The sequence below is a fragment of the Stomoxys calcitrans genome, chromosome 3 (assembly GCF_963082655.1).
Source record: "Stomoxys calcitrans chromosome 3, idStoCalc2.1, whole genome shotgun sequence".
In the NCBI taxonomy this organism is placed as follows: Eukaryota; Metazoa; Arthropoda; class Insecta; order Diptera; family Muscidae; genus Stomoxys; species Stomoxys calcitrans.
In genome coordinates this window covers 186,621,716-186,647,058 of record NC_081554.1, presented here as the reverse complement: position 1 = coordinate 186,647,058, position 25,343 = coordinate 186,621,716, and the positions used below count along the sequence as shown (strand labels likewise).

At 38.1% G+C, this 25,343-nt stretch overlaps 1 protein-coding gene across 1 annotated transcript in view; it reads left to right on the top strand.

Annotated features, from left to right (window-relative positions):
- LOC106092019 (uncharacterized) overlaps positions 1 to 25,343 on the top strand; it is a 471,923-nt gene that overhangs the window by 78,754 nt on the left and 367,826 nt on the right. Inside the window, exons 3-5 of the mRNA XM_059365737.1 lie at positions 6,174 to 6,265; positions 22,531 to 22,632; positions 22,729 to 22,859. Of these exons, the coding sequence (XP_059221720.1) occupies positions 6,174 to 6,265; positions 22,531 to 22,632; positions 22,729 to 22,859 (325 nt within the window). The remainder of the gene's footprint in view (positions 1 to 6,173; positions 6,266 to 22,530; positions 22,633 to 22,728; positions 22,860 to 25,343) is intronic.

The window sequence follows — 25,343 nt, the reverse complement described above, 5'->3', positions numbered from 1 at the left end:
CAGCTATATCAGGTTATGGGCCGATTTGAACCATATTTGGCACAGTTGTTGGATGTCATAACAAAACACGTCGTGCAAAATTTCATTCTGCTCGGATAAGAATTGCGCACGCTAGAGGCTCAAGAAGTCAAGACCCAAGATCGGTTTATATGGCAGCTATATCAGGTTATGAACCGATTTAAACCATACTTGGCACAGTTGTTGGATATCATAGCAAAACACGTCATGCAAAATTTCATTCGAATCGGATAAGAATTGCGCACTCTAAAGGCTCAAGAAGTCAAGACCCAAGATCGGTTTATATGGCAGCTATATCAAAACATGGACCGATATGGCCCATTTACAATACCAACCGACCTACACTAATAAGAAGTATTTGTGCAAAATTTCAAGCGGCTAGCTTTACTCCTTCGGAAGTTAGCGTGCTTTCGACAGACAGACGGACGGACGGACGGACGGACGGACGGACGGACGGACGGACGGACGGACGGACAGACGGACGGACATGGCTAGATCGACATAAAATGTCACGACGATCAGGAATATATATACTTTATGGGGTCTCAGACGAATATTTCGAGTAGTTACAAACAGAATGACGAAATTAGTATACCCCCCATCTTATGGTGGAGGGTATAAAAAACATAATAATGCGAATTTCCTAAAAATGCAAATTTTGTCCATGAACATTCCACTAAGGAACAGGGGAAAACTTCTCACATATCAATGAGTGCAGTCCGATTCAAGTTTAAGCTCAATGATAAGTGGGCTCCTTTTTATAGCCGAGTCCGAACGGCGTGCCCCAGTGCGACACCCCTTTGGAGAGAAGTTTAACATGGCATAGTACCTCACAAATGTTGCCAGCATTAGGAAGGGAAAACCACCGGTGAAAAAATTTTTTTTCTGATAGTCTCGCCAGGATTCGAACCCAGGCGTTCAGCGTCATAGGCGGACATGCTAACCTCTGCGCTGCGGGGGCCTCCAATGCGAATTTCCTGGTAACAAAATTTTAATAAAATTTTTCTAGAAACCACAATTCGAAAAAAAATTCTCAAAAGATACAATTTTAATTATACAGAGGTTCAGGGCGTAAATGAAACTTTCCAAGACTTTTTTATATTTCCCTTAGAACAAAATCTTAACTCAAATGTTGCCCAAAAGACGAAATTTTAACACAATTTTCTACTAAGACCTAATATTAATAAAATTTTCTCTACTACAAATTTCGGCCAAAAGATAAGAGTTGCTTATTTTTTTGTCAGCTAACCAAGAACTGGAAGCAAATAATATTAATCATACGCCTGAATAATCATATATATAATTATAATGATACCCTTCGGTGTTCTCCACCCATTACTATTCCTTTTAGCAAAATTTTTTCTTTATTCAGTAATTTCCTTTCATTGCCTTAATTAGATAGAAAAAAGTGTCGTTGTCATGATAATTCTTTTTAATATATATATTAGAGCACATTCATAACAATAATAACGATGCTTTAGAATACGGTAATAATTATACGCCTCAGTGGCTTATCAAAAAATAACATGGTCATATTCTTTATGAATATCGCATCTAACAATGACTAAGCCAATTACAAATGTAAAAACAAGTCCACATTGTTACCCTAGCAACTTTTGAATGGTTTCTATTATGATTATCTCTTAGGTGAACAATGGTTAAGCACATAGTTATGGTTATCATGAAAGTTATGAGCATATCACACATGTCCATCTAAATGTGTATCATTTGCCCTTCCACTATCTTATCCCCCTCCCTTATAAGCCTTACTATTACCCTAAGGGGGGTTTCTCTGTGTGCTGCCATTGTTATCTGAATACTATAATGATACAAAATTCTTTAGGCTATAAACCTTTCTTACTATGCTCATATAATCTTCTATTCTTTCTATTTTTCATGATTTGTTTTGCTTTTGAATGGATAATACTCCAAATAATTTATATTGGTGGGAGATAGGCCTTTGTGGTCATTTTTTTACCGTTTTCAAAGCAAATAACATTAATCATACGCCACTATGGTTTAACTAACAATAAAACTAATCATACGCCTCAGTGGATGGTAACAATAAAATAATCATACGCCCCAAGTGCAGATATGAATTAAAAGTGTTTTTAAAAATTTCTTTTTGGGTGGTGCCCCAACCCCAAAACCCCCTAAAATAGGTTCATTTGAAGATAATGGCAATATGGGACTCAAATGAAAAGTATTCAAGAGTAGATTGCGGATGTGGGAAGGAGGGTGGAACAGGCCTCATAGTTTGTTGATATCGGAAGGAGGTGGACCCTCCTCCCTGAAGATTAGAATGCGGATATGGTATTAAAAATTGGGTCCCAGGAAGTCGCCTTAACCCCAAAACTTCTCCAAGCAGACAAATTTAACGTTCATATCAATATAGGGCTCAAATGAAAAGTATTCGGGAGTAGATTACGAATCTGGCAAACAAAATCAGGTCGAAGAATAGGGGTCACCCATCCTCCTCAAAAACACCCCAAATGGCTATACTAGCCAATCACGACTTTACGGGACTCGATTGTTTGTTAGTTTCGCATAGACTCAAAAAACGATAGAACCGATTTTATAGAAATTTTCACAGATTTTTCGATATCGAAAGGGGGCGCTCCCTCCCCCAAAATATGTCCGCCCGAAAATCGAAAGTGGACCGACCGGAACAATATGGGTATCAAATTAAAGAAAATCGAAAGCTGAATGCGAATATGGTATTCAAATTCGAGTCTAGGTACCCTGACTCGAATTTGAATACCAAAACAGACTCAAATCGAAGATATTCGGGGGTAGATTATAAATATGGCAAAAACAATAAATTCCATGTAATGGGAGGTCGGCCCACCCACCAAATGGGCATATTACACGACCATGGCTATATGGTATTCAAATGAAAGCAGTTTGGGAGTAAATTTGGAGTGAAAGATATGAATGACATTAAAATTTATTTTAAGGTATCTAGGTGGAGCTTAACCTCCTTAAATCACCGCAAATAGGTTATTCACCCATCATAATAATATGGGACTATAATGAAAGGTTTTTGGGAGTAAATAATCAATTTGATACCTATTTTAAGGCAAAGTGGCGGAGTTCCACAATCAATGCCCTCTAAACCATTCATATTAATCGAAAAGAAATTCCTACAGAAATAAATCTTCCTAAATAAATGAAATTTTGACAAAATTTCCTTTAGAAAGAAATTTAAACAAAAATTCCCCTAAAAAGGAAATTTTAACAAAAATTTTAATTAAAAATGAAATTTTTAAAATTTTTCCAAGAAATTAAATGAAATTTAACAAAATTTCCTATCGAAATCAAATTTTTAAAATTTTTCCAAAAAATTAAATGAATTTTAACAAAATTTCCTATCGGAATGAAATTTTAACAAAATTTCCTAATGAATGAATATTATCACAAATTTTCCCATAATAATGAATTTTTCACCAAAATTTCCTTTAGAAATGAATGGAAGTTTTTGACAAAATTTCCTATAGAAATGAAATTTTCACCAAAATTTCATACTGAAATGACGATTTGAAAAAGTTTCCAATTGAAAGGAAATTTTTAACAAAATTTTCTATAGAAATTCTATTTTGACAACTTTTTTCTAGGAAGGATATTTTCAATTAAATTTCCTATAGAAACGAAATTCGTACAAAATTTTTTATAACAAGTACAAAGGCTTTATTTCGGCCGGAGCGAACTTTGGATACCCATCACCTTGTGTATGTGAAGAATTTTTAAACAGTGACGCTACAAAAAACAAACAGATAGGCACAGTCAATGATTTCATATGTTTTGCCGCTCGTTTGACATTTCTCTTCAGTAAGTTTTGCCATTTCATTATGGAATGATACAAGAGCCAGCAACGAGTCGAAATTATTAAAATATTTTACCGAAATTCGGTGTCAGTAGCTTCAACGTGAAGAGCGCTACGTTCAATTTAGCGATGAGGCTCATTTCTGACTGAAGGGCTTCGTCAATTAGCAGATTATGCGTTATTAGTTTGACAGCAATCCACACGTACTCCATGAGACATGCATTCCGAAAAAATTACAGTTTGGTGCTATTTTTGGGCCGGCGGCGTCAGAGGTCCGTACTTTTTCCTTGATGATCACGACCAGCATGTTACTATAAATGGGAATCGCTACCGTTCAATGATAACAGAATATTTTTGACCCCAATTGGATGATATGGACTTGGAGGACATGTGATTCCAACAGGACGGCGCCACAAGCCACACATCGAATGACACAATCAATTTATTATTGACGCCTATAGACTATTTCCTGTAGAGCTACGTCAAGTCTTTTGTCTATGCCAACAAGCCAGCGACGAATAATGAATTTCGTAAAATTCCAGAAATACCGGTCGATTTATGCCTGAAAACCATAAAAATTGAGTTCTGCAAGAGTGCCCGTGGTGGCTATGCAAAGGAAATCGAGTTCCATACAGACGAATAAGGAATTTCATCGATGTCAAGGTTCTTAACACTAAACATTGTCCTGAATTTCAGCGAAATCAGGCAATAAATGCGGTTTTTATTGGCCTGATACCTCAAATCGGGAGATTGGTTTATATGCGGGCTTTATTAAGATACTGGCCGCTCTAGACCATATTCGACTCGTATGTCGACTATCTTAATACAAGCCATTGTGTCGAATTTCAGCGACAAGGGTAATGTGTGTTGCATTTATGGGCCTTGGACCTTAAATAGGGAGATCGGTCTATACAGGGGCTACATTAAGATAATTACCAATCAGGACCCTATTCGGTACACATATCGCGGACACAACACAAATCCTTGTATCAAATTTCCGCAAAATCGGTTAATAAATGTGTCTTTTATGGACCTAGGACATTAAATCTGGAGATCGATATATAACGGGGCTATATCAAGATATAGTCCGATATAGCCCATCTTCGAAGTTAACCTGCCCATAGTTAAAAAAATAATCTCAACAAAGTCTCAGCGCAATGTCTTCGTTTTTAAAGACTGTACCGTGATTTTAACAGATGTATGGACGTATGAACGGACTTTGGACGGACATATGGATGGACAGATAGACGGACAGATGGACGGCCTTTGGACGGACATATGGACAAACATATGGACGGGCATATAGAGGATGATGTGCAGGTACGGACATAGCTAGATCGTCTTAAATTGCTACAAGAGACAAGAGTATAAATCTTTATTGGGTGGGAAATGAATATTGCGATTTGTTGAGCAAGGAATGACAAAATTAATTTACCCTCATTTTGGAAAAGTTTCCTAAAGAAGTAAAGTTTTGATATAACTTTGACAAAATTTCTTACGGAACTAAACGTTTTTTTTTTTCAAAAATTTCTGTAGATATAAAATTTTTGATAAAATTTTTATAATATTGAAATTTTATCTAAATTTCCTAATACAATTCAATTTTTTCTGAATAATGTATAGGCAAAATTTTCTATAAGAACAAAATTTTTAGGAAATTTCTTCTTCCAAATTTTCTATAGAAATAAAATTTTTGATAAAATTTCTATAAAACTGAAAATCTGATTTCGTCAGAATTTGGTGTATTTGATTACAATTGACAAAATAAGTTTTGTGAAGATTACCCTTATTTCCAATTATTATTGTTATTGTCTCACCCTCTTCCAAATCATAATACTTTGAATCACCATCATTATAGCAAAAATCATTTGTGAAAGATTGCTCTACCAGTTTTAATGTAATTAATAGTTCCTTTCTGTTCATTAGACATATTAAAGCGTTATGAGATTGCTGTTATTATTGCCTTAACCTGACAACGGTTCGTGACTTCATGGCGACAATGATGACCATGTCATCAGTGGCATAACCATTGCCATTGTCATCATGGTTGTCATTGCGACATTGTTCTGCATGTCGTTAGTCAGTCATAATGCCATAAATATCCGACTTAACAATGCTCTACATATTCTCCTCTGTATCTACGGAGCATAAGGGAAAAAGTTTCCTATTATCTTTGATGTGTTGCGTGGACTACTTTTTTGTCCAGAGGTTTTTCTTTTGTTTTTTTTTTTTGGTTATTTCATTCGAATTATTTCGCCTCTATATGCGGTTATTGTTTTGCCTCAATGACTCATATGCCTTGTTTTTTGCTCTTTATCTGTATCATTTACAGGCATATTGGAGATGCTGCCATAACCTGCCATTGTCCGAGCGGATTTAAGGGAACCAAATGTGAAATACCCGATATAAGTGCAGTAACAATGGGTAAGTTTTTTTTTTTTTGTACATCTCCATGGGTTTTCAATCTTTTGTTTTCTCACTCGCTCTCTTTCGCCATCGCTCTCTCTTTCTCTTGGTAGCCTTTACACTATGTAAGGTTTTTACAAATTTGTCGCATATATTCATCGTAGTATTCATCCTTTTAGTCCTCGTTGTTTTGTGTTTTTGTTTCTTTATTACCCTTTTTTTTTGTTCTTATGTCAATTGATGAACGGACTATGTGTCATGGCATGTGTGTGGTAGTGATGAAGTTTTCATACTTCCTTTGGCACATATGCATACGTTTTCCTTTTTTTTTTTGTTTTTTTCTTTGGCTGAAATGAATGAATGGCTTGTCCTGTGAGAGTCCATAAAGGTTGGTAGATTGGCCATGGCCCTACTGGGCCGTCCATGCGTATGTTAAGCTGTAGTGCAAATTTAATTAAGGGTAATAATTAAGCTTTTCACCAAAATAACTCATGGTTGAGTATTCACAAATAGCCTGAGGAAAATCACTGCTGATGTTGGTAGTTTCATACATAAAATACCTGTTGTAACATGCTTCGAATGTCAAACGTGTGTGTGTGAGAGAGAGCGAGAGAAAGAGAGAGAGGGTGTAATGTTTAAGGCACCTATGTGCCTGGCCTTTAGTTGAACTTTTATTTGGGTAAATGTCAAGGGATTTTTGTTGTTTTTATTTCAATGCACATAATTTTTTTATCCTTGATCAGAAAATGGGTTTTTATTCCAGGGAACTGCATTGTGGGGATAAAAAATGTGTTTAAGACCGATTTAAAAAGAAAATTGCCCACACAAAAATTTTAAACGAATATGAAACAAAAACAAGTAAAAAGGCGTTGAGTTCGGCCGGGTCGAATTTTGAATACCCCCCAATTCAGGTTTATATGTAAACCACCATTTTGTCAAAACCCGGTGAAAAATACATAAGGCCGGTAGCAGCCGATTTGGAACAAATTCCAATAAGTACAACTCATTGTTCAATTGTGTATAACAAAATATTGGTCTTTTTAGTACCTATATCTTAAAATAAACCGATCCGAACCAAATACGACACGGATGTCGAAAAGCCTAACATAAGTCACTGTGTCAAATTTCAGTTAAATCGGATTATAAATGTGCCTATTATGGGCCGAAAGCCTTAAATCGAAAGATCGATCTATATGGCAGCTATATTTAAATCTGAACCGATTTGGGTCAAGTTGCAGAAAAATGTCGTAGAGCCTAACATAAGTCACTGTGTCAAATTTCGGCTAAAACGGATTATAAATGCGCTTTTTATGGGGCCAAGACTTTAATAATTATGGCAGCTTTATTCAAATATGGACCGATTTGGGCGAAGTTTCAGAAAAATGTCGAAGAACCTAGTACAACTCACCGTCCCAAATTTCGGCGACATCGGAAAATAAATGAGCCTTTTATGGCCCCAAAACCTTAAATCGAGAGATCGGTCTATATGTCAGATATATATAAATTTGGACCGATCTGGGCCAAATCGAAGAAGGGTGTCGACGGGCCTAATACAACTCACTGTATCAAATTTCGGCGACATCGGGCAATAAATGCGCCTTTTTGGACCCAAACCTTAAATCGAGAGATCGGTCTATATGGCAGCTATATCCAAATCTCTTCCGATCAGGGCCAAATTCACGAAGAATATCGAAGGGCCTAACACAACTAACTGTCCCAAATTTCAGTAAAATCTGATAATAAATGTGGCTTCTGTGGACCTAAGACCCTAAATCGGCAGATCGGTCTATATGGCAGCTATATCCAAATTTGGACCGATCTGAGCCAAATTAAAGAAGAAGGTCGAAGGGACAAACACAACTCCCTGTCCCAAATTTCAACAAAATCGGATAATAAATGTGGCTTTTATGGGCCTAGGACTCTAAATCGGAGGATCGGTCTATATGGCAGCTATATCCAAATCTGAACCGATCAGAGCCAAATTAATCCAGGATGTCGAAGGGCCTAACACAACTCACTGTTTCAAATTCCAGCAAAATCGGATAATAAATGTGGCTTTTATGGGCCTTAGACCCTAAATCGGAGAATCGGTCTATATGGCAGCTATATCCAAATCTAATACGATCAGAGCCAAATTCACGAAGGATGTCGAAAGGCCTTACGCAACCCTCTGTCTCAAATTTAAGCAAAATCGGACAATAAATGTAGTTTTATGGGCCTAAGACCCCAAATCGGATCGGTCTATATGGGGGCTATATCAAGATATGGTCCGATATTATTCATCTTCGAACTAATCCTGCTTATGGACAAAAAAAAATCATGTTCATAGTTTTAGCTCAATATCTCTAGTTTAAAGACTGTAGCGTGATTTCAACAGACGGACGGGCATGGCTAGATCGTTTAAGATTAATTTTTACGCTGATCAAGAATATATATAGACCTTATAGAGTCGGAAATCGATACTTCGATGTGTTGCAAACGGAATGACACAATGACTATTCCCCCATCCTTCAATGGTGCGTATACACATAAAACTTTCCTAAATTGGGCTGCTGGCAATCGTACACTTCTTTTTATACATTCCGTCATAGGATGGGGGTATATAAATTTCATTATTCTGTTTGTACCTCCTCGAAATATTCGTCTAAGACCCCTTAAAGTATATATGTTTTTGATCGTCATGACATTCTAAGTTGAACTAGCCATATCCTGCCGTCTGTCAGTCCGTCCGTCTTTCGAAAGCACGCTAACTTTCGAAGGAGTAAAGCTAGCCGCTTGAAATTTTGCACGAATACTTCTTATTGGTGTAGAGCGGTTGGGATTGCAAATGGGCTATTTCGGTCCACGTTTTGATGTAGCTGCCATATATACCGATCTGGGATCTTGACTTCTTGAGTGTCTAGAGGGCGCAATTCTTATCCGATTTGGCTGAAATTTTGCACGACGTGTTTTGTTATGACTTTCAACAACTATCCTGAGTATGGTTGAAATCGGATCATAACCTCAAATAGCTGTCATATAAACCTGTCTGGGGTCTTGACTTCTTGAGCCGCTAGAGGGCGCAATTCTTATCCGATTTGGCTGAAATTGTGCACGCAATGTTTTGTTATGACTTCCAACAACTGTGTTAAAAATGGTTTAAATCGGTCAACAACCTGATATAGCTGCCATATAAACCTGTCTGGGGTCTTGACTTCTTGAGCCGCTAGAGGGCGCAATTCTTATCCGATTTGGCTGAAATTGTGCACGCGACGTTTTGTTATGACTTACAACAACTGTGTTGAGAATATTTCAAATCAGTCCATAAGCTGATATAGCTGCCATATAAACCGATATGGGATCTTGACTTCTTCAGCCGCTAGAGGGCGCAATTCTTACACGATTTGGCTGAAATTTTGCGTGAGAAGTTTTAATATGATTTGCAGCAACTGTGCTGAGTATGATTAAAATTGGTCCAAAATCTGATATATTTGCCATATAAACCGATCTGGGATCTTGACTTCTTGAGCCGCTAGAGGGCGCAATTCTTATCCGATTTGGCTAAAATTTTGCATGACGTGTTTTGCTATGACTTCCAACAACTGTGTTAAGAGTAGTTCAAATCGGTTCATAAGCTGATATAGCTGACATATAAACCGATATGGGGTCTTGACATCTTGAACCTCTACAGGGAGCAATTCCTATCCGATTTGGCTGAAATATTGCATGACGTGTTTTATTATGACTTTCAACAATTGTATTAAGAATGGTTAAGAAATCGGTCCATAACCATAGCTGCCATATAAAACGATATAAGATCTTGACTTCTTGAGCCCCTAAAGGGCGCATGTTATAACCAATTTGGCTAAAATTTCGAACAACGGCTTCTCTCATGACCTTTAACATAAGTGTCGAATATGGCATGAATCGGTTTATAGCCGAATACAGCGCCCCTATAAACCGTTCTCCCTATTTTTACTTCTTCAGCCCCTAAAGTGCGCAATTCTTATTAGATTTGGCTGAAATAGTACACAATGACTCCTACTATGGTCTCCAATATTCAGTTCAATTATGGTCTGAAATGAGCCATAACTTGATATTGTTCCAATAACATAGCAATTATTTTCTTTAATCCTTTGTTTGCCTAAAAAGAGATACCGTGGCAAGAGCTCGACAAACGGATCCATGGTGGAGGGTATAGAAGATTCGGCCCCGACGCTTTTACTTGTTTAATTATAATTTGACACTGAATACCTCGTATAACCCCAAATTATATGAAGTATCCTTGTTTGAAGTGTCCTCTCTTTTAATTTTCATCCGGCTGCTTTTATAAACCTTGCACACTAACCTCTAAATGCCTTTTAAATCGGTTTGTATTAAAATTCTTTGAAATTGTATTCCGTTTCGTTCTGGAGTTCACATGTTAAGCAATTCGTGGTCGTCTTTTCCATGAAGGGCTAAAAGGATAAGAAATTGAATTTTGTCAAAATCGATTACATTATGTATGCCGTATGTATGCCGTACATCATTGCGTATGAGTACTACGAATATTGTTTCTCTTAGCAATAACAATCATACGCAACATGGGACAGCATAGTGCTGCCATGGATTTAATTTCTCTTGTGTTGTTAGTTCTGAAAAGCCTTAAAGTCATAAGGACTTACATTCTTTAAGCGATTGTTGAAAAATTCACTCGTTTAATTAATTATCTTCAGCAGCTATAGCTTTCCTCATAGTTATAATGTAAATTGTATAATTTTTAAAATTGTGTGCAATTAACCATTAATTTTCGTCGTGTTCTTTATAACACAGATATAGAGTTTCATTATAAAAGCCATTATTCCCAAGCCACATGTCTACCGAGCCATGTGACATACATGAAAAAATGTTATAATATGTAAAAAAAATTAATATGCAATTTTTCCTCTCAACTCGTTATTAATGACAACCTACAAGAATTAGCTTAAAGACCTTTTGTGCATGTGTGCTTGGGGCTTTTTGTTTCTCCGATATAAAATCAATTGTGCTGACGAAATCAAAGCTTCATGTGATCCTTTCATCGTTAATATGTGTTGAAACGCCTTTAAATGCGATCTACAAACAATGTCAATTGTTTGGATGTGATTTTCTTTCTTTGTTTTTTTTTTTTCATTGTTGGCTTTTTCATTGCAATTTATTTTAAATGGCGATTTTTTAATGGCAATTTGCATGTACTTTTATGTTAACAAGTAATTAAAATGGTTGCTCTGCCATGTTATTCAGAGAGTGAAGAGTGAAACTCTGAAATTCTCTTAAAGTATTTAACAATGCAGTGAAAGGGCAGCAAGCAGACATTTTCTAGGAATTATACAGAAAATTTTCAATATTTATACCCTACACCACTATTGTGGTACAGGGCATTATTACTTAGTGAATTAGTTCGTATCACCAAAAAGGAAGAGAAAAAGACCCATTGATAAGTATACTGATTGACTCAAAATCACTTCCTGATTCAATCTAGCTATGTCTGTCTGTCCATGTTAATTTGTGTAAAATTTTCACCAGATCGTCGTCAAATTTGGTATGGGCATGATTTTGGCCTAGACACGAAGCCTATTTAAATAGAAAAAAATCGGCCAAGTTATTTGTGAACCGTAGTTATTACAGTTTTAACAAATTTGCTGGAAATATGATACGGATTGTTTAATAACCCATCTGAAAACTTCTGGCGTGGTCTATCAAAAGTGTTTCAGAATTAGGCACCGTTCGACTTTTGCCTTTCTTACCGTTTTTTGTTGGTAGAATTTTGTTTTTTATGAAAATATTGGGTTGCCCAAAAAGTAATTGCGGATTTTTTAAATGAAAGTAAATCCATTTTGAATAAAACTTAGAATGAACTTTAATCGAATATACTTTTTTACACTTTTTTTCTAAAGCAAGCTAAAAGTAAAAGTAACTGACGGAAGAAAGAATGCAATTACAGAGTCACAAGCTGTGAAAAAATTTGTCAACGCCGACTATATAAAAAATCCGCAATTGAATTTTGGGCAACCCAATAACAAAAATTTTGTCTGAATTTTATTTTTGTAGAAAATGTTTCCAAACTTCAATGCTTCTTTTCATTTTGGCAAAGAACAATTTTAAAATTGTTTATACAGTAGCAAGGTTAAATTCAAATAGAAAATTTGGCCACAATCTAATAAAAAATTTTCCAAAATTTTGTCAAATTTGTCAAAAATTTTCTAAAATTTGTCAAAAATTGTTTCATTATATCCTTCACCATAGGATGGGGGCATACTAAATTCGTCATTCTGTTTGTAACTACTCGAAATATGCGTCTACCACCCCATAAAGTATATATATACTTGATCGTCGTGACATTATATGTCGATTTTGCCATGTCCGTCCGTCTGTCTATCCGTCCGTCTGTCCGTCCGTCTATCCATCCGTCTGTCCGTCCGTCTGTCCGTCCGTCTGTCCGTCCGTCTGTCCGTCCGTCTGTCCGTCCGTCTGTCCGTCTGTCCGTCTGTCTGTCTGTCTGTCTGTCTGTCCGTCAGTCTGTCTGTCTGTCTGTCTGTCTGTCTGTCTGTCTGTCTGTCTGTCTGTCCGTCCGTCCGTCTGTCCGTCCGTCTGTCCGTCCGTCTGTCCGTCCGTCCGTCTGTCCGTCCGTCTGCCCGTCCGTCCGTCTGTCCGTCGGTCTGTCCGTCCGTCTGTCCGTCCGTCTGTCCGTCCGTCTGTCCGTCCGTCTGTCCGTCCGTCTGTCCGTCCGTCTGTCCGTCCGTCCGTCTGTCCGTCCGTCTGTCCGTCCGTCTGTCCGTCCGTCTGTCCGTCCGTCTGTCCGTCCGTCTGTCCGTCCGTCTGTCCGTCCGTCTGTCCGTCCGTCTGTCCGTCCGTCTGTCCGTCCGTCTGTCCGTCCGTCTGTCCGTCCGTCTGTCCGTCCGTCCGTCTGTCCGTCCGTCTGTCCGTCCGTCCGTCTGTTTGTCCATCTGTCTGTCCGTCCGTCCGTCTGTCTGTATGCCTATCTTTCTGTCGGTCTATCTGTCCCTCTGTCTGTATCTGTCCAATCCCTCCGTCTGTTCGTCCGCCCGCCTACCCTTCCGTGAGTGAGTTCTCCGTCCGTCCCTCTGTCTGTCTGTCTGTCAGTCCCTCTGTCTGTCTGTCCCACCCATCCATCTGTCCGTCCGCCCGCCTACCCGTTCAAATGAGTTCATTACCTGATAATTACTTTCCATATAAACCAATCTCGCGATATTATTGCTTGAGCCCCCATAGGCGTCTTATCCGATTTGGCAGGAGTTTTGCACAATGACTTCTTCTATAGTCACCAACTTCTAAGCCATGTATTGTCCATAATATGATGTAGCTCCAATATCATAAAAATTTTTATCCAATAGCCTTTGTTTATTTGCGGTGGTTTTCCCCTCCTAATGCTGACGACATTTGTGAGGTACTATGCCATATAAAACAGGAAAATTAATTGGAAGTTTCGCATTCAGGAGCGTACCGAGAAGGCTCAGAGATGTTTGGCACTACGTACATGGGCCTCTGGCTCTACATGAGCGTGATAAAGCCTATACTTAGATTCGACTCAGTAGTTTGGTGGACTGCTATAGAGAAAAAGTGCAACATAAGGACCATACAACAGGTTCAGAGAACATGCTGTCTTAGCATAGGGGGAGCTATTAGGACCACGCCCACTAGGACACTGGAGACTATTCTAGATGTCCGACTCATTGACATACAGATTACGTGTGAGGCAGCCACTGCGGCTATGAGACTTAAGGCGATGGGAGAATGGATGGGAGCAGCTCATACCTTTGTGGTATAATCGTGGCGACGATAGGAAACCTCGAAAGTAGTGGAGAGATTTCCGTTCGGATACCTGAGATGAACCTTGAAGTCGAGTGCGACCCACTGCTGCCAGAGGCACATTCTTGGATGGACGGAACCCTGAAATATCATGTTACACGAATGGATCGAAGCTAGAGAACAGAGTGGGTCTGAGGGTCTACATTGTTAACCCAGGGACTGAGATCTGTTTTGGACTGCCTAATCATAATACGGTCTTGCAGGCCGAGATACGGGCGGTCCCGGAATGCATGAGGCGGTGTGGTGTTAAGGCAAGGACGTCGAGTGTGAATATCTTTATGGACAGTAAACGGCACGATCCACATCGTTTGGGTGCCGGCCCATAACAGAGTAGGGGGGAATGAAAAAGCAGATGATTTCGCAGTGAAAGCCAGAGGGGTTGGGATGATATGGGACTATTTGGCAGTGAAAGCCAGAGGGCTGCCGTCAACAAACTTGGTTAACCCGATCCCTTTCGGGTCGACACAGTCCATGTTAAGAACGTGGGCTACGAGCCGTCAACAAACTTGGTTAACCCGATCCCTTTCGGGTCGACACAGTCCCTGTTAAGAGCGTGGGCTACGAGCTTCCGGTATAGTAACAGGACGCATAGGACTACGAGCTCACTTATGCAAAATCGGTGCGACAATTTTTCATTTTTTTCATTTTTTTCCTATTTTTTTTAAGAAAGAAAATATGATGAAAGTTTTTCATAGAGAATCTTATCAAAAATTCTTGTCAAAAATAATGTTTTTTAATTTTCTGCTTAAGGCACAATTTTAAGCGTTTGACAACCCACATGCGGATTAAAATTTCCTCCATGTGCACCTACACAAAAAAAAATTTCATTGACTCCAAGTCGTTTAATCCAGTTTAAAACCACTTGAATCCAAAGGAAAACATAGAGCGAAAAAACAAAAAGGATATGCATAGGTAAAACCAAAACTGGAAAAAAGTAGAAAAACTGTAAAAAGTGCAAAAAAATTCAAATCGATTGAATGAATGTTGGGGTGAAGGCAAGAAAACCCCTAAAACGGGTGACACATCAATTTACCGCAGTTTTGGGAGTACTTTAATTCTTCATTGTCAAGTGCTGACATGGGACAAATTCGCTAGGACATATTACAAATGCACTTGGAAAAGCAAGTGATATGCAAAGCATAAATCGGTGAAGATGCTAAAGGTTCTATAAGAAATATGTGCTTTAAAGTAGAAGGGGTTTATGCTAAGAAATGAAATTTTTTCTGTAGGGCAAAATATAAACCCGCAAAAGGATTGCTTAGATCATAAAGGCCCTTACAAAGGGTGGTTTGCTGAAACTTCAAGTAGTAAGAAAACTAAAACAAGTAAAAAGGCGTTAAGTTCGGCCGGGCCGAACTTTGGATACCCACCACCTCGGGTATATATGTAAACCACATTTCATCAAAATTCGGTGAAAATTTCATACCTTATGACCCATATCAGTTATATCAAAACATGTTCCGATTTGGACCAAATAATAATAAGTACACTAGCTATATCTACAAATTAAACGATCTGAACCATATACGACACGGATGTTGAAAAGCCTAACATAAGAAACTATGTAAAATTTCAGTGAAATCGGATTATAAATGCGCTTTTTATGGGGCAAAGACTTTAAATCGAGAGATCGGTCTACATGGCAGCTATTTTCAAATCTGGATCGATCTGGGCAAAATTGAAGAAGGACGTCGAAGAGAATAACTAAACTCACTGTCTCACATTTCAGCGACATCGGACAATAAATGCGTCTTTATGGCCCCAAAACCTAAAACCTAGATATCGGTCTATATGGCAGCTATATCTAAATTTAGACCGATCTGTGCGATATTGCAGATGTATGTCAAGGGGCTTAACTTAACTCACTGTTCCAAATTTCGGCGACATCGGACAATAAATGAGCATTTTATTGGCCCAAAACCTTAAATCAAGAAATCGGTCTATATAGCAGCTATATCCAAATCTGAACCGATCTGGGCTAAATTGAAGAAAGATGTCGAGGGTCCCAACGCAACTCACTGTCCCAAATTTCAGCAAAATCGGGTAATAAATGTGGCTTTTATGGGCCTAACACCATAGATCGGAGGATCGGTCTATATGGCAGCTATATCCAAATCTGAACCGATCTGAGCCAAATTGACAAAGGATGTCGAAGGGCCTAACACAACTCACTGTCCCGAATTTCAGCAAAATCGGATAATAAATGTGGCTTTTATGGGCCTAAGACCCTAAATCGGCGGATCGGTCTATATGGGGGCTATATGAAGATATAGTCCGATATAGCCCATCTTCGAACTTAACCTGCTTATGGACAAAAAAAGAATCTGTGCGAAATTTCAGCTCAATATCTCAATTTTTAAAGACTGTAGCGTGATTTCAACAGACAGACGGACAGACGGACGGACATGTCTAGATCGTCTTAGATTTTTACGCTGATCAAGAATATATATACTTTATAGGGTCCGAAATGGATATTTCGATGTGTTGCAAACGGAATGACAAAATGAATATACCCCCATCCTTCGGTGGTGGGTATAAAAATGTAGAAAAATTTAAACAACTGCTAGTAGGCTTTAAACTAATTTTACCCAAAAATGGAAGGAAAAATTTTTTTCTGCTTTTTTTATTTCTTTCCATTGAAATTTCACAAAAATCACTTTGTTTCCAAATCCCTTTCGCTTAGGAGACACACAATCCACCTTTCACCTATGATAGAGTATCCAAGTTGAGGAATTGAATGCAGCTGACAGATTTCAAATGGTGTGAATTGCATCTTCATCTCTTTGAAAGGAAACCGAGCATTCAAAAGATTATAGGTGAGAACATTTAAAATGGAAGTCCCAAAGGAAATCTACGATTTTTTGTAGACAAAAAGGACTGTTAGCCTTTGAAGATGTCCTTGAAAGGCATATGGCCAAAGAGCAAGGAAAAAAATTGAAAGAAAAGAAGATTGAGGGAAATGCTAGGAAATAAGTTTTTGAAAATTTAGATTTTTTAAAGAGAGATTTTCGTTACATTTTTCTTTGAAAAATATTTCTTGACAAATGTCAGCCGAGAATTTAATTTATATTTTATTATACTCTACAACACTGCTGTGGTACGGGGTATTGAAAATTTGTGTGGAATGCTAGCGGGGAAAGAACTAGACCCGGTGGAGTTAGAAGCTATGTCTGTCCGTCTGTCTTTCGGTCTTACTGTCCGTCTGTCTGTCTGTCCATCTGTCCGTCCGTCCGCCCGTCTGTCTGTCCGTCCGTCTGTTCGTCCGTTTGTCTGACGTCTGTCTGTCTGTCCGTCTGTCCGTCTGTCTGTCTGTCTGTCTGTCCGTCTGTCTGTCTGTCTGTTTGTCCGTCTGTCTGTCTGTCCGTCCGTCTTCTGTCTGTCCGTCTGTCTGTCTGTCTGTCTGTTTGTCCGTCTGTCTGTCTGTCCGTCCGTCTTCTGTCTTTTCGTCCTTCCGTCTGTTTGTTCGTCGGTCTGTCTGCCCGTCTTTCCGTCTGTTTGTTCGTCGGTCTGTCTGTCCGTCCATCCGTCTGTCTGTCCGTCCATCCGTCTGTCTGTCCGTCCATCCGTATGTCTGTCCGCACGTCTATCCGCCCGTCTGCTCACTCTGTCTGTCTATCTGTATGTGTGTGTGTCAGTATGCATGTCTCTATGTCCGTCTGTTTGTCTATCTGTCGTTTGTCTGACCGTCTGCCTATCCGTCTGTTTGTAAGTCCGTCTGTCCGTCCATCTGTCCGTCCATCTGTCCGTCCATCTGTCCGCCATCTGTCGCTTGTCTTCGTCTGTCCGTCCGTCTGTCTGTCGTTTGTCTGACCGTCTGCCTGTCCCTATGTCTGTCTGTAAGTTCCTCAGTACGCAATGGTCCGTACTTCTGTTTGTCCATATGTCTCTCTGTTTGACTGTCCTTCTGTCCATCCATTTGTCTCTCTGTTTGTCTGTCCTTCTGTCTGTCTGTCTATATATTGTTTTGATCAAGATACAGGCAGATGTTCAATTGTGGTAAAATTTTGTACATGAGACGCTTTTAGACACGACAACGATGAAATTTGGTAAAGCGAGTTGTATTAGACACCAAAACATCCTTCGATGCTGATATTACGCTCTCCACCAAGAGATGGGGGTATACTAATTTCGTCATTCAAGTTTTTCACAAATGTTGGTCTTTGGTCATATGCACAGGATAAGACTGGATTTGGTGATATTCGTACGTTTAGGTACAAAAAAGTACCAAAAAGTACGAAATGGTGCATATTTGCCCAGCGCGAATGGAAAGGGCTAGAATTATGTTATTGGGCTCAAATTAAAGAGCGTCTTGAAAAAATCGTACCGCAAGTGGGAGAAATAGTACGCTTAGTACCGCAATTGGTACTGTTTGGTACTATCTTTGTAAATTGAACTAGAGCTCTGAATTTTGGAACTTAGTTACACTATGGCAACCTCAATTGGGTGACTATAAGAGTTTTTGGGAATTCGTGTATGTAGGTACAAAAAAAAGTACCAAAAAGGTACGAAATGAGATAACTTTGTACAAAGCGAATGGATAGAGGTAGAATATTGAAATTTGATTTAAAAGACTTTTGGTGCTAAGTGATGAGGGTGAAAGAAAAATATGGTGAAAAAATAGTACTGGTAACGGGAGAAAACGTACGATTGGTACAATTTGTACCATTTTATACTTTCTTTGCAGAAGGAGCTATAGTTCTGAAATTTGGCATGAAGGTACAACTTGGAAATATATGATGAGTGAATAAATGATCTATTCAAAATTCTTAAAATTTGGTACCAAAATTGGTACCATTTGGTACTTTTTTTTTACATATGAAGCTAAAAGACTTAAATTTAGCATGTAGGTGCAACTTGGAAAAATATGATGGGTGACTATGAGCTTTTTACAATTCCAACATTTTGGTATCAAAATTAGTACCATTTGGTACTTTCTGTGCAGGTGGCGAAATTTGGCATGTAGTTAAAACTTAGAAATATATGTTGGGCGACTAAATGATTTTTTATACCCTCCACCATAAGATGGGGGGTATACTAATTTCGTCATTCTGTTTGTAACTACTCGAAATATTCGTCTGAGACCGCATAAAGTATATATATTCTTGATCGTCGTTAAATTTTATGTCGATCTAGCCATGTCCGTCCGTCTGTCCGTCCGTCCGTCCATCCGTCCGTCTGTCTGTCGAAAGCACGCTAACTTCCGAAGGAGTAAAGCTAGCCGCTTAAAATTTTGCACAAATACTTCTTATTAGTGTAGGTCGGTTGGTATTGTAAATGGGCCATATCGGTCCATGTTTTGATATAGCTCCCATATAAACCGATCTAGGGTCTTGACTTCTTGAGCCTCTAGCGTGCGCAATTCTTATCCGATCAGAATGAAATTTTGCACGACGTGTTTTGTTATGATATCCAACAACTGTGCCAAGTATGGTTCAAATCGGTCCATAACCTGATATAGCTGCCATGTAAACCGATCTTGGGTCTTGACTTCTTGAGCCTCTAGAGTGCGCAATTCTTATCCGATTGGAATGAAATTTTGCACGACGTGTTTTGTTATGATATCCAACAACTGTGCCAAATATAGTCCAAATCGGTCCATAACCTGATATAGCTGCCATATAAACCGATCTTGGGTCTTGACTTCGTGAGCCTCTAGAGGGCACAATTCTTATCCGATTTTAATGAGTTTTTGCACGAAGTATTTCGTCATGATATCCAACAACTGTGCTAAGTATGGTTGAAATCGGTTCATAACCTGATATAGCTGTCATATAAAAAGATCTGGGGATTTGACTTCTTGAGCTTCTAGAGGGCGCAATTCCTATCCGATTTGGCTGAAATTTTGCATGACGTATTTTATTTTTACTTTCAACTATGTCAAATAAGGTTCAAATCGGTTCATAACCTGATATAGCTGCCATATAAACCGATCTGGGATCTTGACTTCTTGACCCCTAGAGGTCGCAATTATTATCCGATATGCCTGAAATTTTGTGCGACGGATCCTCTCATGACCATTAACAAACGTGTTTATTATGTTCTGAATCGGTCTATAGCCCGATACAGATCCCATATAAATCGTTCTCTCTATTTTACTTCGTGAGCCCCAATGGGCGCAATTCTTATACGAATTGGCTGACATTTTACACAGGTCTGCAACATATAATTTAGTTGTGGTCCAAACCGGACCATATATTGATATCGCTTTAATAGCAGAGCAAATATTTTCTTATATCCTGTTTTGCCTAAGAAGAGATGCCGGGAAAAGAACTCGACAAATGCGATCCATGGTGGAGGGTATATAAGATTCGGCCCGGCCGAACTTAGCACGCTTTTACTTGTTTACAATTCGAACAGTTTGGTAACAAAATTAGTACTATTTGGTACATTCTAGATAGATGGAGTTGGAGGTCCGCAATTTGTCATGTAGGTACAACTAAGAAATCAATGATAGATGACTGAATGATCTATTCAAAATTCGTATTTTTTGGTACCAAAATTGGTACCATTTGGTACTTTCTGTTCAGATGGAGCTAGTGGTCTGAAATTTGGTATACAAGTACAACTAGGAAAAATATGTTGGGTGACTATGAGCTTTTTACAATTCGTACATTTTGGTACCAAAATTGGTATCATTTGGTACTTTCTTTACAGGTGGCGAAATTTGAGATGTAGTTTAAACTTAGAAATATATGATGGGCGACTAAATGGTTTTTTTTTCACAATTCGAATATTTTGGTACCAAAATTAGTACAATTCGGTACTTTCTTTATAGATGGAGCTGGAGGTCCGAAATTTCGCATGTAGGTACAACTAAGAAATCAATGATGAAAGTCTAAATGATCTATTCACAATTGTTACTTTTTGGTAACAAAATTGGTACCATTTTGTACTTTCTGTTCTGTTGGAGTTTAAGGTCTGACATTTGGTATGTAGGTACAACTAAGAAATATATGATGGGTGTCTAAAGCTACAACTAAGAAATATATGATGGGTAGCTAAATGATCTATTCACCATTCTCACATTTTTGTACCAAAATTGGTACCATTTGGTACATTCTTTACAAATGAAGCTAGAGGTCTGAAATTTGACATGTAGGTATAAGAAGAAAATATATAATAGGTGACTAAATAATCCATTCAAAATTCGTGCATTTTGATACCAAAAAGAGAAAATAGTAAGAAATTGCTTTTCTTCGCCTACAGCGAACGGGGACGGCTAAAACTAAGCAATTTGAAAAACATTATTGCAGTCTTGACAAAAAAAAAAAAACGACATATGGAAGAAAACGTACCTTGAATATCTAAATTCAAATATTTAGGTATTCAACTATAAAAAATGGTACTTTCTTTACGGAGTGAGCTAAAGCTCTCAAAATTGGGATACAAGTACACATTGACTACAAAATTTTGGATGACCAGAAAATTATTCTAAATCGCACCTTTGGGTACTAAAACGTACAAATTACAACATTCTTTACAAATTGAGTTGAATCACTCAAAATTGGGATACGGTTACACCTTGACAGTAAATATTGGGCGGTTGGCAGATTTGTTTTTATTGGGTTGCCCAAAAAGTAATTGCGGATTTTTCCTATAGTCGGCGTTGGCAAATTTTTTCTTTCTTCTGTCAGTTATCAACTGTTACTTTTAGCTTGCTTTAGAAAAAAAGTGTAAAAAAAGTATATTTGATTAAAGTTCATTCTAAGCTTTATTAAAAATGCATTTACTTTCTTTTAAAAAATCCGCAATTACTTTTTGGGCAACCCAATAATTCGTGCAGTTAGGAACCAAAAAAATACAAAATCATACTTTTTTTTACAGATTGATCTTAAACTCTCTAAATTGGGATACGATTACATCTTGATTACTTAGGTTTTTGGATGTACTACACTAAAATGAGGACAGCGAAGCGGACCACCTGGATGTTGGTAACCTGATATAGCTGCCATATGAACCTATCTCTTAATTTGAAATTTTGGAATTGACATTTTGTTATGGCTTGTACGGCATGATAAATACGGTCCATATTGGTCATTAACTTGTTGTAGCTTATATATGTTTGAAAAAATAATTCAAAGAATTTGGTAAATACTATCAAGGGTGGAGGGTACATTAGTTTCGGTCCGGCCGAACTTAGCACGATTTTACCTGTTGGATATAACCCATCTTTTCGACCGATCTCCTAACTTAGGACTTTTATCCCATGCAAGGAACATTTTTCCAAAACCGTTGACATTTGAGGCAGAGTGTTGTATTGGACTTCCTGACATCCTAGACGATAATGGTCGACATCGCAACCCATTTGAACTTCCACATAGACTGATCACCTGATTCAGATTATTAAGTCAATAAAAGGCTCATTTTTTAACCGTTTATGCTCATAATTGTCAAAACCAAGCAAATTCGTTTATAATTTTCTTAACACCAGTATTCTGTTTTCTCTTCCTCTTTAGGCTGTACTTCGGACTCCTCGGCCCTGGATTGTCATCGTGAATGTGATTTTGAAAATTCCAAAGACCTGGGACTATCCTTGTTAAAGACCAGCAGAACTTCAGGTAAGCTGAAATATTGAAAGAAACACCACCAAACATTTTTTAAATCCTTACACTTCCCTTCACTCAAACACTTGGCTTTTTTCTCACCATTCACAGCTCGTTCGGGAAAGACACGCTATGAGGTGACCATAAGATTGGGCGCCAATTTAACTGCCTTCTATCGAAACATCGACCATGAGCAGCAACATAAAAGCAAAGAACAATTGCCCTCAACACTGGAAAGACATGTAAGTGAGATTCTAGGAAATAAAAAATTATACCCCTTGATAAAACCTCTTAGGGCAAATCAAAATCAAAAGGTTTTAGCATAACTAATTATCTTTGCATTTGCCTATGGAACATTTTAATTACCTGCAAATGAAGAGAGGCAAAGAGGAAAAAGCGAAATTATTTCCCATTTCTTCCATAGCGTTATCAGTTCAGCTGCAGATGGCATTTTGGCAAATGCTAAGCCATTTTCATAATTAATATTTTCCAAAATAATTGTGGTATTGGCCAAACAACCTACCAACCGGTCATTCATCAGCCAGCTCTTGGCATATTTTTAATAATAAGCAGAATAACAACTTCCAGATGTAACTACCGCGTGGCCTTCGTGGCGTCAAGGAGAGGGATAGGAAACATAAAAATTTCCTTAACTTAGCTTGAGTCTGTTTTGGCCTACACAAGTTTCCTGTGAAGCGTTGCCATGAATGGGGCTCTTTGCCGTTCTTCGTTTTCATTTCGTTTGCTGTCTTTCTGTTAAGGATATTCCTGGCCCTCCAAAGAGTCCTTGAAAAGTTGTTAAAATAAACACCAACCAATAATTTGCCTTTCGCATGGAATTTGCGTTGTCGTTCTCTGGGTCTGTCTTATCGCCTTGGGCCCACCTCCCCCCAAACCACTCAATAAATCGCTCAACCATGACTACCTTAGCCATGATGATATCCTTCTTGCGGTTTTTTTTTCTCTCTTGTTTTATATTTTTATTAATAGAAATTTTACTTTCTTTCCTGCTGAGCGGTTTCCGGCTTTTCCGGTTTCATAATTATTATGGGTCGTTTGTTTTTCCTTCTTTTCATTTTTGTTCCTTCATCTTCAGCTTTTGTAGGACTGCCTAGGCAAAAGTTTCTTTATTAGCATTCTTTTTTTTTGCGTATATAAATAAAATTCCTGTGGTTTAATTTTCATTATTGTGGTTGTTTCATTTAACGAAATTCCTTTCTAATGTTTTCCATCATTGTATTTAATTTTTGAATTTCATTCGCTAACCACAAAGGACAGTTTGATGAGAAAACATAAAACGCCCTTGATTATCGCATTAAGAGAAATCTTCTCTTTTTGTTAGCATTAGGAAATCAAAAATTCATTTTGGGGGTTGAGGGGTGTGAAAAAGTTTAAATGTTTACATTAACAAGGCGATTTGGAAAATTGAAAATGATTGAAAAAAAAATTGGATAAGAATGAATCGAAAAATCTCTTGACATGGAAGCCTTGAGAGATTTTGAACCGATTTAAACTGCACCAGACCATTTTGGAAAGATATATAGGAATTTGAAACCAATGTTCGAAGACGATCACGACAACAAATTGAAAATAATCTTCTATTAGAATAAACTTTAAAAAAAATATATTAAAAAACAAGTAAAAAGTCGTTAAGTTCGGCCGGGCCGAACTTTGGATACCCACAACCTCGGGTATATACGTAAACCACTTTTCATCATGTCCTGTAATAAATGCACAATTTATGCCCCCATAGCAGCTGTATTGAAAAATGATCCGATTTGGACCAAATTCGGCACTGACATTGAGTGGTCTAATAAGTAGAAGTCACTGTTCAATTTAGTAGAACCAAATATCGGTCTTTTTGGTAGCTATAACCAAATATAGACCAATCTGAACCATATATGAAACGGATGGCGAAAAGCATAACATAAGTCACTGTGTCAAATTTCAGCGAAATCAGATTATAAATGCGCCTTTTATGGGGCCAAGACTTAAAATCGAGAGATCGGTCTGTATGGCAGCTATATTCAAATCTGAACCGATCTGAGCAAAATTGAAGAAGAATCTCGAAGGGCCTAACACAACTCACTGTCCCAAATTTCAGCGACATCGGACAAAAAATGAGCATTTTATAGGCTCAAAACCTTAAATCGAGAGATCGGTTTATATGGCACCTATATCGAAATCTGGACCGATCTGAAAAGGACCAAATTGGAAAAGGATGTTGGAGGGCCTAACACAACTCACTGTCCCAAATTTCGGCGACATTGGACAATAAATGTGTCTTTTATGGGCCTAAGATCATAAATCGAGAGATCGATCTATATGGCAGCTATACCTAAATCTGAACCGATCTATGTCATATTACAGAAAGATGTCGAGTGGCCTAACACAACCCAATGTCCCAAATTTCGGCGACATTGGACAATAAATGCGCCTTTTATGGGCCCAAAACCTCAAATCGAGAGATCGGTCTATATGGCAGCTATATTCAAATCTGAACCGATCTAAGCCAAATTGAAGAAGGATGTTGGAAGGCCTAACAAAACTCTCTATTTAAAATTTCAGCGACAATGGACAAAAAATGTGCTTTTTATAGGCTCAAAAGCTCAAATCGAGAGATCGGTCTATATGGCAGATATATCCAAATCTGAACCGATGTGAGCCAAATTGGAAAAGGATGTTGGAGGGCCTAACACAACTTACTGTCTCAAATTTCATCAAAA